The sequence below is a fragment of the Alligator mississippiensis genome, chromosome 3 (assembly GCF_030867095.1).
Source record: "Alligator mississippiensis isolate rAllMis1 chromosome 3, rAllMis1, whole genome shotgun sequence".
NCBI lineage: Eukaryota > Metazoa > Chordata > Crocodylia > Alligatoridae > Alligator > Alligator mississippiensis.
In genome coordinates this window covers 165,463,958-165,478,268 of record NC_081826.1, presented here as the reverse complement: position 1 = coordinate 165,478,268, position 14,311 = coordinate 165,463,958, and the positions used below count along the sequence as shown (strand labels likewise).

The 14,311-nt window shown below is 43.6% G+C and overlaps 1 protein-coding gene across 1 annotated transcript in view; it reads right to left on the bottom strand.

The window, feature by feature from the left end:
- SHOC1 (shortage in chiasmata 1) overlaps positions 1-14,311 on the bottom strand; it is a 102,848-nt gene that overhangs the window by 77,950 nt on the left and 10,587 nt on the right. Inside the window, exons 4-5 of the mRNA XM_059723540.1 lie at positions 13,442-13,529; positions 6,682-6,872 (exon numbers count right to left, since the gene is read on the bottom strand). Coding sequence (XP_059579523.1) covers positions 6,682-6,872; positions 13,442-13,529 — 279 coding nt within the window. The remainder of the gene's footprint in view (positions 1-6,681; positions 6,873-13,441; positions 13,530-14,311) is intronic.

Below are 14,311 nucleotides of genomic sequence, written 5' to 3'. Positions count from 1 at the left end.
GTTGGGTAATGTACACATATATCATATTTACTCAATTCTAAGATAAGGGTTTTCCCCCCCATTTAACATGGAAGGGAGAAAAGCCCCTTGTCTTAGAATTGCATAGGAAGGTGGGGAATTAAGGGGGGGAGGAAGAGGAAGGCAGGCAGCTGCTGCGGCTTGGGCTCCAGGTCCTACTCAGGGTTGGGGCCATAGCTACAGCTGCTACCTGCCTCTGCCCCCTCTCCTGCCACCTCTGTACCCTGCTGTCTCCCCCCTGCAAACTTTTATCCCTATCTCTTTTCCCCATGCAGCCTCTGATCCCCTGCCTGCCCCTTACTTTTGCTCCATGCCAGCAGGCTCCGTGCATATCGTAGTCTGGGGCACCGAGCCTAGTCCTAGCCTGGCCCCTGATAGTAGTAATGTACACAGAATACAAAACTTCCCCCCATTCTAAAAACTGAAAACAATGGTAAATGCACATTTTTTAAAAGTTTAAAAAAGTGGTGGTCACTAGATACCAAATCATGAACCTTATCTACTTGATAAGGTAGAATTACTCTTCCAAATGGAAGATCTGCCATGCTGTTACTCCTTTTTAGCCTGTGTGTCTAGATAACATTTGGTATCTTTCAGGTTGTTTCCAACTAACGATGGATGAATGTCTTAGATGGCTTCCTGTTTCTTTGGGTCACTAACTGGCTGGAGGGTCGCACCCAGAGCGTGGTGGTGGACGGGTCCTATTCGACCTGGATGGATGTGGGCAGTGGGGTTCTGCAGGGCTCGGTCCTTGAGCTGGCACTGTGCAACATCTTCATCAGCGATTTGGACGAGGGGGTAAAAAGCACCCTGTTCAAATTTGAAGATGACACTAAGATGTGGGGGAAAGTGGGCACGCTAGAAGGGAGGAAGAGGCTGCAGTCAGACCTAGACAGGTTACAGGGATGGGCGGATGAGCACAGGATGGGTTTCAACACTGACAAGCGCAAGGTGCTGCAGCCGGGGGGGGGGGGGGAAGAGAACCAGCAGCATATCTAAAGGCTGGGGAACTCCCTTCTTGTCATTGCAGAGGAAGAAAAGGATCTTGGAGTCATTATTGATGCCAAAATGAACATGGGCCAACAGTGTGGGGACGCGGTCAGGAGGGCGAACCGTACCTTGTCATGCATCCACAGATGCATCTCAAGCAGGTCCAAGGAGGTGATCCTCCCCCTCTATGAGACACTGGTCAGGCCGCAGTTGGAGTACTGCATCCAGTTGTGGGTGCCGCACTTCAGGAGGGGTGTGGACAACATGGAGAGGGTCCAGAGGAGGGCCACTTGCATGATCAGGGGGCAGCAGGGCAGGCCCTACGAGGAAAGGCTAAGGGACCTGAACCTGTTCAGCCTCCACAAGAGAAGGCTGAGGGAGGGTTCTAGTGGCCATTTACAAACTAGTCAGAGGGGACCAGCAGGCACTGGGGGAGTCCCTGTTACCCCGAGCACTACCAGGAGTGACTAGAAATAACGGTCACAAGCTGCCTGAGGGTAGATTCAGACTAGACATCAGGAGGCGCTACTTCACTGTCAGGGCAGCTAGGATCTGGAACCAACTTCCAAGAGAAGTGGTGCTGGCTCCTACCCTGGGGGTCTTTAAGAGGAGGCTGGATGAACACCTTGCCGGGGTCATTTGACCCCAGTACTCTTTCCTAACATGGCAGGGGGTCGGATTTGATGATCTGCTCAGGTCCCTTCCAACCCTACCAACTATGAAACTACTTACTGCAACCTATGCCATATGTAGATGGCTGACCAGGAGCAAATGTGCTCCTGGGCAGCAGGGTGCAGAAGATGGCTCCCTGCCCCCAGGAACTGCCTGCTGCTAGGGAGGGCTCTGCCACAGAAGCCAAGGCAGGGATGATGTCCCCCTGGCCCAGCAACAGACAGCTCCCAGCCCCTGCTTCAGAATCGCGATCAGGGAGTGGGAGTGGGAGCTGAGACATTCAGCCCGATTTCAGAGTAAGAATTCTGAATAAGTATCTCCCAGCCTGGGCCCTGTGATGGTGGAAGTCAGGCTGGACAATTATAATCTCCCATCCCTGGCCCCATGATCATGGAGCAGGGGCTGAGAGCTCCGTGCTACCAGGACAAGGGGACATTGTCCTCACCTGGGCTCTAGTGGTGGAGCCTGCCCTGGCAGCAGGAAGCTCCTGGAGGCAGGGAGCAATGTCCCAGCCCCTGCCAGGAGACAGCTGTTTCCTGGCCTGTGCTCCCTGCTAGCTCCTTGTCTAGCAACCAGGGGGAGTCTAGAGCTCCCCCTAGCAACTGCAGGGGGCCAGTGCGGGGCTGGTGGGGGTGGGAGCAGACTGCTGCCACGAGAAGCAAATTTTCTCTCTTGTCCTTGCACTTGTAGATACCTGCCCAGGGTAGGTTTACTCTACAGAAAATAACTCTCCAGTAAACCTACCCTGGAGCATTTGCACTTGTAGATGTGCCCACTGTGTACATAAGTGATTATCATTCAAGGTGCCACAGTACCCTGGGGTGCCTTGAGCCAGTGTGCTACATAATGTTACCACTGCTAGGTGTGGAAACATGATTCACAAGATAAACCCAGAGATTTAAAATAGGAATCCATAGTGTTAAAAACATTTTGACTTGAGGTCTTTCTGAATTATTTGCAACAGAAGAATTGTTTCATTATTTTTCTGTAGTCAAAAATTTTGTGAAAACTGAGAGCTGGCATTTTCCCAGTGGTGCCTCAAGTCTTCTGAGAGGTGCCTCAAGAATAAAAAAAAATGTTGAGAACCACAGCTGTATTATCTTATGTGGCAGTAGATAAAAGCTAAACTATGGTAGTTTAGCACTCAGTGAAAAAAGCAAATAGTTCACATAACCTATGGCTCATTGTTGGACCTTTTGCTTCCAACCTTAGCTTTTCTAGAATGCGCTGAGATGTGAAAAGCAAGATACTTAGCAGTAATTTTAAAATTCAGTTGTCAGTCTTGTACTTACACATTAGAACTTTACTAATCCTTCTTTTCGATTATTTCCCAATATAAACATATTGCAATCAAATTTTATTTCATTTGAGACCCAGAATGGATCCTATGCTTAAAAATCATCAAAATACATATCTGTGGGAGAACATGGTTAAGATTACCTATGTTAAGAGGCAACCTTAAGTGGTGATTCATGCCATTTCTTGATTCATGAAAATGTAATCACGCAATCTTAATTGTGGTTAGTTTACAGAATTATAATTTAAGTTCAATATCATGCACACTTTGTTCCTCATTCAGCAGTCCATGCTTATTCATTATTTACAGATCTGCTTAAGTTGTGGCAAGTGAAAGGGATTTCCATGGGCTGCTCATGGAGCTGATTTCATGGCTTTTTCGTGGTTAGCCAGCCCCTCACTGCTAACTGGCTTAGAGGGTGTGTGGCCCCGTCCCTTGCTGGTGATTGTCCTAGATGGCTGTCCATTATGTGGCCCCATCCCCCATCGCTGATTGGCCAAGAGGGGTGAGGCCATACAATGTGCAGCCTTCCCAGCCATCAGTGGCAAAGGGTGTGGCTGCCACCTTGGCTGCTCCCCTTCATGCCGGCATCTCCTCCCCCGCCACCCCGGTGGGCTGCAACGCTGAGCTGCAGCTGCCATGAGGACCACTGGCTTCTGCTGGGGAGCCAGTATTTTATTTTTAGTAAGGTTTTTGTTTTGTTTTTTGATTTTGCAGATTTCACAGACAATGCTCAATTTCACAGTTTCTGCAAAATCATGAATTAAGTAGGTTCCTACATATAAGCATAAGTCCAGCTGCTTTCAACGGAATTTAACAGAACTTAAGCATGTGCTCAAGTGCTTTGCCAATTAAAGGCAGATTTAAAAACATATTTAAATTGTTTACTGAACTTGGACCATTAGCGTAATTGTTGTGGAACTGGATCCTAATGGGGTTGAATGGTGCAGAACTGAAAATCATACCCATGATGACCTTGTGTTCAGAACAGACATTTTAAATGCAACAGGAAGGCTATTAAAATTATAGCATAGAAGGTTTGATTATAAGCTCACTTACATAGAGGTAAATTGGGAATAACTCCATTGAAATATGCAGAGCTATGCAGCTATGAAAGATGACACAAGTGTGAAAAGAATCCAGCAAATTGTGTGGTGCTAGACTGTAGTTTTTACTCAAACTCAATTTCACTTGCTTTCTTTTTATATCAATTAAAATTGTGCTCCTTCATATGATTATCTCAAGCTTTAATTTGTTTGTATTTTTCATTACTTTTGACTAAAAATAATTCACAAGTCAATGTCCATAAATTTTTTAATTTGAGTAATTTGCTCTGCTTGGCATCATAAAATTGATGTTGAAAATGTTTATTTTAAACTAGTATCTTCAAAACATGAATAGGCCTTTTACCAGTCTAAAATATTATATAGATATTTTTCATATTAAAACATTTAAAATAAAATTATTACAGAAACCCATTCTGGTTTATGAAAGGTGGAATAGGATTAAAATCAGAAAGATACCGATAAATCTTTAACATGCACAAATAGGTAGAGAAGGAGTGCTGTATTAAAATAAGTTTTTTAGAAATAAATCTTTGCCTTACTCTGTTTGAATTGCAAATTCAAAATGTCCATTCAAAATCCATCTCAGGTTCTTTTTTAATTTGGGACTGTGCATTTAAAAACCAAAATTAGGATAAATTGTGTCATCTCAGCATAACAACTGTTACTAATCAATATTCCTCTTTATTGGTTTTCACTATATGGCTCTAAAGTCTTGTAATGAATGCAAGACTGCACCGCAAGCATAGAATCATGTTATTTTCAATGTTAGCAGTCTCTTTAATAAGACAGTAATGAATTAGTTTGCAAATCTTTCCAATATTTCAAAAGGGCAAGGAAGGTTGTTTATTACAATGAGTCAAAAGGAAAAGGGTTTACTTCATAATTAATTGGCTTCTATTTAAGATGCTTTCTTAGAAACAGCAAAAACTGAGATTTGTGTTCTCTCTTTTGCAATAGTACATAATTTACTGGGTAGAGGTTACACATTGATAAATGCTGAACTGCTAATTAAGCAATTGATTCAAGAAAATATAGGAAAAAAAATTATGATCCTCTCTCTTTGGGCTCTCTATTCATTTTTGTATAAGGAAAGGCATCATTCTCCTTTTACATTTGCAGTTAAGAATAATTTTAAAAATATTTTCCAGATCTAAAACTTTTCTTTTTTTTCTCTTTCACAGACAGTTATCTATGAAAATCTAACACTATTAAAATCATTTTAACAGTCAAAGAAACAGTCAGGTAAAATTTTAAGTGACTATTTTGCAGAACAAGTGGGTAACCTCTCCTTACATTCCTATTAAGTATGTAATATATACTGAAATGTATGAGTAAATTCGACCTTAAACCACTCTAAATATTCTTGATATAGTATTTCTTATATATGTCATCTAACCTTAAGCAAATACCTATTTTTTTTAAGTACACCTTCACAATGTTTTAATTTTATCAGGAAAATTAAGAATAGTGTACTTTCAAATATTAACCACAACATGCTTGCATTATTGATAGGAATAGTACATTTCTTATTAAACTTTATCTAGTTATCTTGTACAATGCTGTACCAAGAGCTAGTCAGGTCCTATATGTGACTGGGTCAAAACTCCTTGGAATTGGTCAGATTGTTTAACTTTGTTAAAGCAGCAAAATTCCAGTTACTGGTTTGGATTGTATTCAAAGGCAAAAAGCTGTGATAAAAAAAAAAACTTTAGTAAATCTGGAACTATGCAAGTTGTAATGTCAGATCAGTTACTTTAATGAGGCCCTTACTATAATATCTGAGACTTGCTAGACATGTATCTCATGATGCTTCAAGGAATACTGTACAACAGGGGCTGTCAACAGGGCGTGTGTGTACCTCTGGGGGTACTTGGGAAGGCTCCAGGGGGTATGCGGCAGCAGCACAGAGAAGTGGGGGTCAGGGCCGCCAGCACTTTGTGTTGCTTGTGCTGACGCTGGCACTTTTGTTTTCGCCAGCGCTGTGTGCTGCCAGCATTTCCAGTTTCGCCCCCTTGGCTCATTGATCAGCCGCCAGGGCCCTCCCCACCCCCACTTACTGACTGGCCGCTGGGGTCTCCCTGCTTCTCGACTGGACACCAGGAGTACATCGACCAAAAAAGGTTGAAAACTCCTTCTGTACAATATCATGTACCTTTAGTGCCTCCTGCCTCAGCCATGAGCTCCATGTTGTGGGAACCAGCAGGTGAGTTAAGAAGGAAGTGAATCTTCACAGGCCAATTACTGGCCTGTTCAATTATTGGCTTCTTGTAGGTGCCAATTAATGTGAACTTTAGTTACATTAATACCAACTGAATTGGATTGAAAGAGTGACTGTCAGCTCACTACACATGGGACAACAAGCAGTAGCATCATCTTTCAGTCAGAAGATGATGGCTGCAATTCTGAAAACATTTGAGTTTTGTATTACAGTGAATGGGGACTACTCACATGGATGTGTATGATTAAACATGTGTGCGCTTGCAGAATCAAAACCTTGAACTGGTTTTAAAATCAGTGTCCTGGAAACAAAAATCTATGAATCAAGTAATCAATTAGTAATTAGCAAGTCAATTAATTATTTGCAATTAGTAAGTTAACTACATACAATTTTGGAAAGCAATCAGTTAAACACTTTACCTTCAGCTTGTAGTTTAAGTGCTAGGAAACAGGCAGGCGGTAAAAAATTGATTTGAGTGGAATCTTCTTTCCAGTCATTTTTCATAAGCAAATAGGCTTCTTCTATGTCAGTCTGTGAATAGGGATTTGAACTTGGAACAACTTCTAGAAGTTCATTATTAATATAGGGCTTGGTGTCATAAACTGGTTTCCTTCAAAAAAAAATAATTTTTTTTTCAGTGTGTTCTGATACTTACACAGCTCTTTGATAACGTATGTATGTAATATAAAGCCATTGCATGCTATCTTGACCCCCATATACTAAATCTCATCATTATGCAGTAGCTTGTCTTGTTAAAAGAACTGTTGTAACACTGAAAGTGAACATCTCTTCCTGTGAACAGAGGAATAAGAGGAGAGCAAGAGGGGAATGGGAGGGGAGGGGATGTGCTGCACACACAGACTGGAAGAGAGGGGTGCCAAGAGTAGGGAAGGGAGGAGCTTCGTACTTAATTGGACTTAAAAGTCCCCACCCTCTGCTTCCACAGCATGATCTGCCTGCAAAGGGCAGGGAGGGGGTGGGGAGGGGAGGAAGGCTGGGAGCAGGGGATGCAGTCACCCCTCCAGTACTGCTGACTGCTACCGCACCCCCTTTCTAAAATCCTGGGTCCACCCATGTATACAGTCTTTCATGAAACGTTATTCTATAACATTAGGAGATAAATTAATTAATACTTATGAAGATATTGTTATGTTCCAAACTTCTCACAAACTATATAGATATAGATATATATATATATATATATATATATATATATACACACACACACACACATATATATTCTATGTGCTTTCACCAAAATTCCAACCGACTTAGATACATTTTGTCTTCTACATGGCTTACTCAGTTCTCAAATCTTTTATTAGTGCTAAACTAATATACGTATAGCTAATATATTAAAATATGAGTACACATACTTATATATTAGCTTACCACTATAGCTTGTGGGTGCCAATCAAACATTAGTTAACCTTTATGACGCCCATGTGAGGTGTTGGGATATTATTACTTCAATTTTACATACAGGAACTGAAGCATAAAGAGTTTGAGGTAAAAAATGTCTTCTAATTTTGGGTGGCTAATTTGAGAAATCTGATTTTTTTCAGATAACTTACTTTTACATCACATGGTATGTCCAAAGTCTGACTCCTACATTGCATGTTGTTGGCACAGAACTGACATTTGTGACATGTGGCTATTGGAGAACTGAAGCTGTTGTGACATGTGGACCTCCATGGAAGCATCCAGATGAGCATGCACGGGTGTTTCCCCGGGGACAATTAGCAGTGGCACATTTGTTGTACGCAGCAAGTTGCCCAGAATCAGCCCTGGGTGGTAGCAGCCTTACCTGAGGTCTTGGGAGCTTCCTGGGACTCTAACGGCAGCGATCCGGGTGCATGGAACCTGCCCAGCAACTAGAGTATGGCTTTTGCTAGCCTGGTTTTGGGTGGTGCGTGCTGCTGCCAGGTGTGCCACCCTTTTTTCCACAAGCTTTTTTTGATAGTACGATCTCCCAGTAGTTAAATTTGGCACCACGCTGCAAATATGCAACCCAAAGCACCAAATCACATTTGTGGGGTGCGTTTTGTGGTGCCTCAAAAGTCTCTGAAGCACTGCAAAACACACGTGCTTGCTCCTGTGGATGCAGCCTATGTGTACATGACTCAGTAAACAGACAAGCTACAGTATCATGTTGATTTTGCATAACAGAAGCTTGCATTTGCATCTCAAGGGGAGTCAATATCCTATGCTGAAATCTGTCCGGAAATAGATGCAGCAAGCTGCACTGGCAAATGCACGAAGTATTGAATGCACTGTTATTAGAATGTTTAGTGAAATTGAAAGACACAGTAGTGTAAAAGAAAGAAAATAAGGAAGTATCCTACTGCTAAAGGGTATGCATTAAGGCTGTGCGAAGCTTCGGGTGGTGATTTGGCCTGATTCAGTGGCCGAATCTCCGATTCGGAATCGAATCAGGGGACCAATTAATAGGTACGAATAGATTCAAAGCTCTCCGAATCTTCAGAAAAGATTTGGAGAGCTTTGATGATTCGGACAGTCCCTGGTGGCTGCAGCAGGGAGCTGTAGCTGGTAAGTACTAGGGGCAGGGGAGGAGGGCTGGGGGAAGGTTCCTGCCAGCCCCCAATCCCCTGCCTGCTCCCCACCTGCTCCCCTAGTGTCTCCATGGCTGCCCCACCCTCCCCAGCTTCCAGTGCTTTAAAAAAAAGCCCCCACTCACCAGGTGCTGCCAGGCAGGGGGTGATCCCTGCTGCCCCCCACCGCCCCATGCTGCATGGCGGGCTCTGCACAAGTCCCCCAACCCCCCCCTCACTCCCCCAGTCCCCCACATGGCTGCCCCACCCGCCCCAGCTCCAGGCCTTTAAGAAAAAAAAAAAACAAACCTGAGAAAATCTCTGGGACTCAGTGCTCCTGCAGCAGCCATGGTGCTTGGGGGGGGGGGGGGGGGGGCTCGTGCAGAGCCCCCCATGTAGTACAGGGCAGTGGAGTGCAGTGGGGAATCGCCCCCCACTAGCAGGAACCAAGAGTGCAGGGTTTTTCTCATTTTTATTTTTCTTAAAGGGCCAGAACCATGGTGGGCAGGGCAGCCATGGGAGTGCTGGAGGAGCAGGGGGCTCATGCAGAGCCCCCTGTGCAGCATGGGGCAGTGAGGGGCAGCGGGGATTGCCCCCCACCTGGCAGCACCTGCTGAGTTGGGGCTTTTTTTTCTTTTAAAGTGCTGGGAGCTGGGGTGGGCAGAGCAGCCGCTGCTGGGCTGGGAGAGCGGGTGGTGGATGGGCGTGGCTGATTCGGAGATTCAGCTGAATTCATTTGGGGCAGTGATTTGAATCACCGAATCAAATCACTGTCCCCCTGAATCATCCGAATCCAAAGCGAATATTAGCTGCCTTGCACAGGCCTAGTATGCATAGCTAATTAAGTGACACATTTCATATCTACAAAGAAGAATCTAGTCCAATCCAGCTCTGAGGTTTTCAGTGAAACAAAGAAATGTAAATAAAGCCGATCTGGGACCTTTGATTAAAATTATTAAGATCTTGTTGACCAGCCATCCATAAATAAGGGATGTGACTAGAAGGAAGTTGGAGGGTAACTCTTCTAACGTGTGTGGGACTGCTGTGCGTACCAAGATTCTTGACTGATGAAACGCTGAACGACGACTTCCCCCCCCGCTGTGGAGACTGTTGGTCAAGACTCTCCCACAAGATTATATGTAACCTTGGCAATTATACGTAACCTCTGCCTTGTTCTTGTCAAGTAATCAATAAACTTCTCACATTGGTTGGAATGACCCAAGGGTCTGTTTAAATTATTTTTCACTCTTCCCACCTTGCACACTGTCAACGTGTCTGCCTTTGGGACTAACTTTTCCCGCGATTCCCGCCTGCCACGACTTTGATCTTTGCTAATTTCTGGGGAGGAAGAGATCTTAAGCGTCAGTACCTGCGGGAAGAACCACGCTGTCTTGACATCAGGTTAACGAGCCTTTTATTGTTTACGGCTGGTTTCACTTTGACCCTGAATGCCCTGCCTGAGGGCCAATTACCAGGATCCACCAAGAAAGTACTTGGGGATGGTTACAGGCTGTAGGTTAGCAGTTAATTGACTGTCTGCCGCTAATTATCCTATTAGCAGTCAATTAACACCGGAGCCGGGGATTCCCCGTGGCCCCGGCTTGAGTTTGCAAATGGAGTGTCTTTCTCCTGAGCTCTCTGCTAGCTCTGCTTTTATCTCTCTTTCTCTCTCTCTCTTTTCCTCTGCTGATCTCAACCACCTTGGGACCACCGCCTGTCGCCTCTTCCCTCTTTCGTCCTCGTGACTCACCAGTGGAGCGGGTTCTTCAGGTAGGTAGCGACCTGTCGGGTTGTGGCGATCCCGGTTTCTTGTCGTCAGAGGTGATAGCAGTCTCTATCCCCGTTGGTGCTTCTCAGTTTCTCCTGAGCAACCTCCTCGGTCCAACTTCCACCTCAGTCCGTGCCCACAGGCAACTCTGGGCAATCTTCTCTCCCTCTTATTCTTCCTTCTGGGTCCTTATTGGTTTCCTGGGGTAGGGTGTTTCCTGTTTCCCAGCTGCGCTATTCCTCCTCAGCTGTTACTTTTTCTAAGTAACAGAGTCGCAGCTGGGACTCTGTTACACACACAACTTAACAATGTGTGCATGCATGTATGTGTGTATGCCCATGTAACTTCCTAGGGGTTTTTAAAGAAAGCAAACTGAACAGAAACACAGCTTTGTGTGGCTTCATGCTGGCACTTCCATGGTTCATCAAGAAGGTTGAAGTGGTTTTTAAATCCGTATCAATTCAACTGATATTGTAACTGACAGGAAACAATGTTATTTTTCTCCATGTGGATCAACACCACAAGGGGATAAGACTGTCAGCTTGCTAGTTGATTTCATAGATCCTGCTGACAGCAAGCAGTGGGGAGATTCCAGAATCTTGGGGTCCAATCCAGGCACTGGAGAGCATGATACTCGAGTGGCCACAGACTCTTCTGACCCTCATCTCCTTTTGCACTGTCCCTGAAACCTTTCTTTGTCTCAATCTGTCTCTTTCCCACCCTTGTCTCCTACTTACCATCCCGTTCTCCTCAGCTGTCCAGTCTCAGTCTCTACTCTTCAGACTTTTTATCCTAGTCTCCTTGCCAGGACAGCCCTAATTTTCCCTTCTGGACTCTCTATTCCAGTCCCATGCTACTGGTACTTCCAGATGTTGCCAGTCTCCTTCCTAAATATTCCAAGTGCCTGTCTCCTTGCATAGCTTATCTCGGTTTCCCTTCTCATTCCCACTTTCTTTACCAAGCTAGTTCCAGTTTCCCCTTCCTTACTTCTTGTCTAGTGTTTCTTCTCTCCCTCTCTGGTTCTTAGCCTTTCCCCAGGGGATTCCAATATTAGTCCCCTCTGAACTCTCCCCCAAACACAGACCCTGACCTCAGTCATTAATAATTCCAGTCTTTTTATCCAGCAACCCCACTTCTCCCTTCATATTCCAATTCCTCCTCAGATCTAGTCTCTGTTCCTAGTGTCTTTGTCCAGTCCATTACAGTCTTTTCCTCTTGCCTCCAGCTTTTTTTCTGATCTCAGTGGTCACTCCGTTTTCAATTTTATTCCCAGTACTTGCCACCTCATTTTCCTCATTGGAACTTCTAGGCAAACCCTAGCTGGGAGCTGGGGCCAGGGAGAGGGGCTAAACACCCCTTCCCCTGCTCAACCTTACTGCTGAATGCAACTGTGGAATACAAATTCCAGAGACACCTGGAAGCAAGAAGAGGAAGTGATGAGAAACCGTGCAGAACCCTGCTGCTGTAATTCTGGACTGCAAAACTGAGACCTTAGGGGCAGCAGGAAGAGGAAGTGAACACACAGCCAGAGAGCTGTGTTCTAGCATCCCCTGGCTTCTGGCCTGAGCCACTGCAGGCATGTGGCTGCATTTCCTGATTCAAAGGTAAATGCATACTCACTTCTGTTTCAATTTAATGTGTGCATCTTAGACTAACCTGCAAAGACTGAATCAATTCAGCCTTAGGCTTTTTGACTGTCTGTACTTAGCCCTTGGCTCAAGTGACTTGCCCAGTAACCCTGACATTGGCAAGAAGAGAAACTGGCTTTCTAGGCAGTATTTCATCTTCCTTAACCATGAGACCATGCTTTGTCCTTCTTCAATCCCTTGCTCACTCACTATTTAACCATCCCATTTCTACAACAAATGAGGTAAGGGTTGTTATAGGCAACATTTACTATACAATCTTGATTTATCCCTTCAGCATTGTTCAACCTGTGCATTGACAGAAACAGGGCATCTCTGGAAAAATCATATACAGTTATGTAATTAAAGACTGGGTTGTAATAAGCACATGCAAAGGGGACAAATTTATTTTCTACTGGAAACAGTTTTAAATTTTGGGTGCTTGACTGCAGCCTTAATATTCTTTTAACATGGGTTATTTTGTATATAAAGGTAACACAAACATGAATCTGGTCTCACTTAATACATTTTACATTGGTGTAATTTTTCAAGGTAGTTATTTGAGATTTACGGTGCCTTTGGAGCAGAACAAGGCATCATTTATCTCTTTATTATGAACCATGGTTCCCCTTTCAAGCCCTATGCAAACTACAATGTCTGCATTGCAAATACCTCTAAAAAAGGAACTCTGTATTTTAGAGATAACATGTTTCACATGTAAGATATGACTTCCCATACACAAGACATTGTTATTGCTATTAACTGACTTCTAGAATAAATATTTCTGAACCTATCTATCTGTAAAATGCAAACTGGGCCTCTTCTACCTCCGTCACATGTACTTTTAAAGATTTACAGCTAGCCCTTTCTGAATTGGCTCATTCTGGTTTTCTGAGCTATAATTGCTATTTCTGAGAGGATAAAAGCCCTGACTTTTCCCTTTTATGATCATACACAAATTTATGGGGCTTTGTTGAATAGAAGGCAGAAGACAGATTTTATGGCTTGTTGTTCCACTATTTTTCATGTTTAGTTGGAAAACAGAAAGTTTTGTGTAAATGCACTGGAACTTCTACAAAGTCTCAGATAAAAGTAAGCTGTAAAATATATGTACTTTACATAGGTAACAGTAGATAACCTTTCCATATTTTGCTATCATTACGAAATTATGTTTCAAGAATTACTCTGGTCAACAGAAAGAAATTAATTTTGCTTATAAATGAAGGGTACAGACTTTTCCAGGAAATCCTCCACATATAAACTTTTCTTCCATTGATCCAGCACTGAAATATCCATCATTTCTTGCATCAAAGCAATTGAAACTATAACAGAAAAATAAATTAATAAAACAAAACCTCAGAGAAGTCATATTAAAATTAGTTTTACTTTTACAGGTAAACATAACCTTCCAGAGCCCAGTAATACTGTAGTTAGTACAGAATGAAAAAGAACTGCTCTTGGTTTCCATTAAGAGACAAAAAGTAAACAGAAATACATGGGAAATTATAAATACTGGCATATTCATTTTTAAGTCACCTCTTAGCATAGAATATACTCCTCCCTATTGGCCGTGTCTACATGAGAGACTGACTACATAGTAGCTCATTACTACTGTGTAGTAGCATCGCATGGCATGAAGTGTGATGTGATGCTACTGTGCAGTAGTAACAAGATACTGTGCAGTCAGCCTCACCTAAAAGCCGTTCGGCAACACTACCGCACATTAACTCTGGTTACTGTGCAGTAATTTAGTATTTGTGTATGCAAGTACTAAATGACCGCACAGAAACAACTGTGCAGTTAGCATCTCATGTAGACACAGCGTCTTTGTATTAAATCTCACTATTTTCAAATCCCCCACAAATTTCAGTTTTTAACTTTCACTTATTTTCTACTGTTATTCTCCTTTCGAGAATCAGAGGTGTAACAACACAGTCAGGCACCCGGGGCAGCTGCAACACATGAGGACCTCGGTGACTTCTGCCTGCCACCATGCCACTGGCACAATTGGGCAGCAGTGGTGGCAGTGTTTTTTTTCTTCCAACCCTTCCATTCCTGACAAGTTAGTGACCAGTTAGTGACCAGGATGGCTGCCCTGATTGCC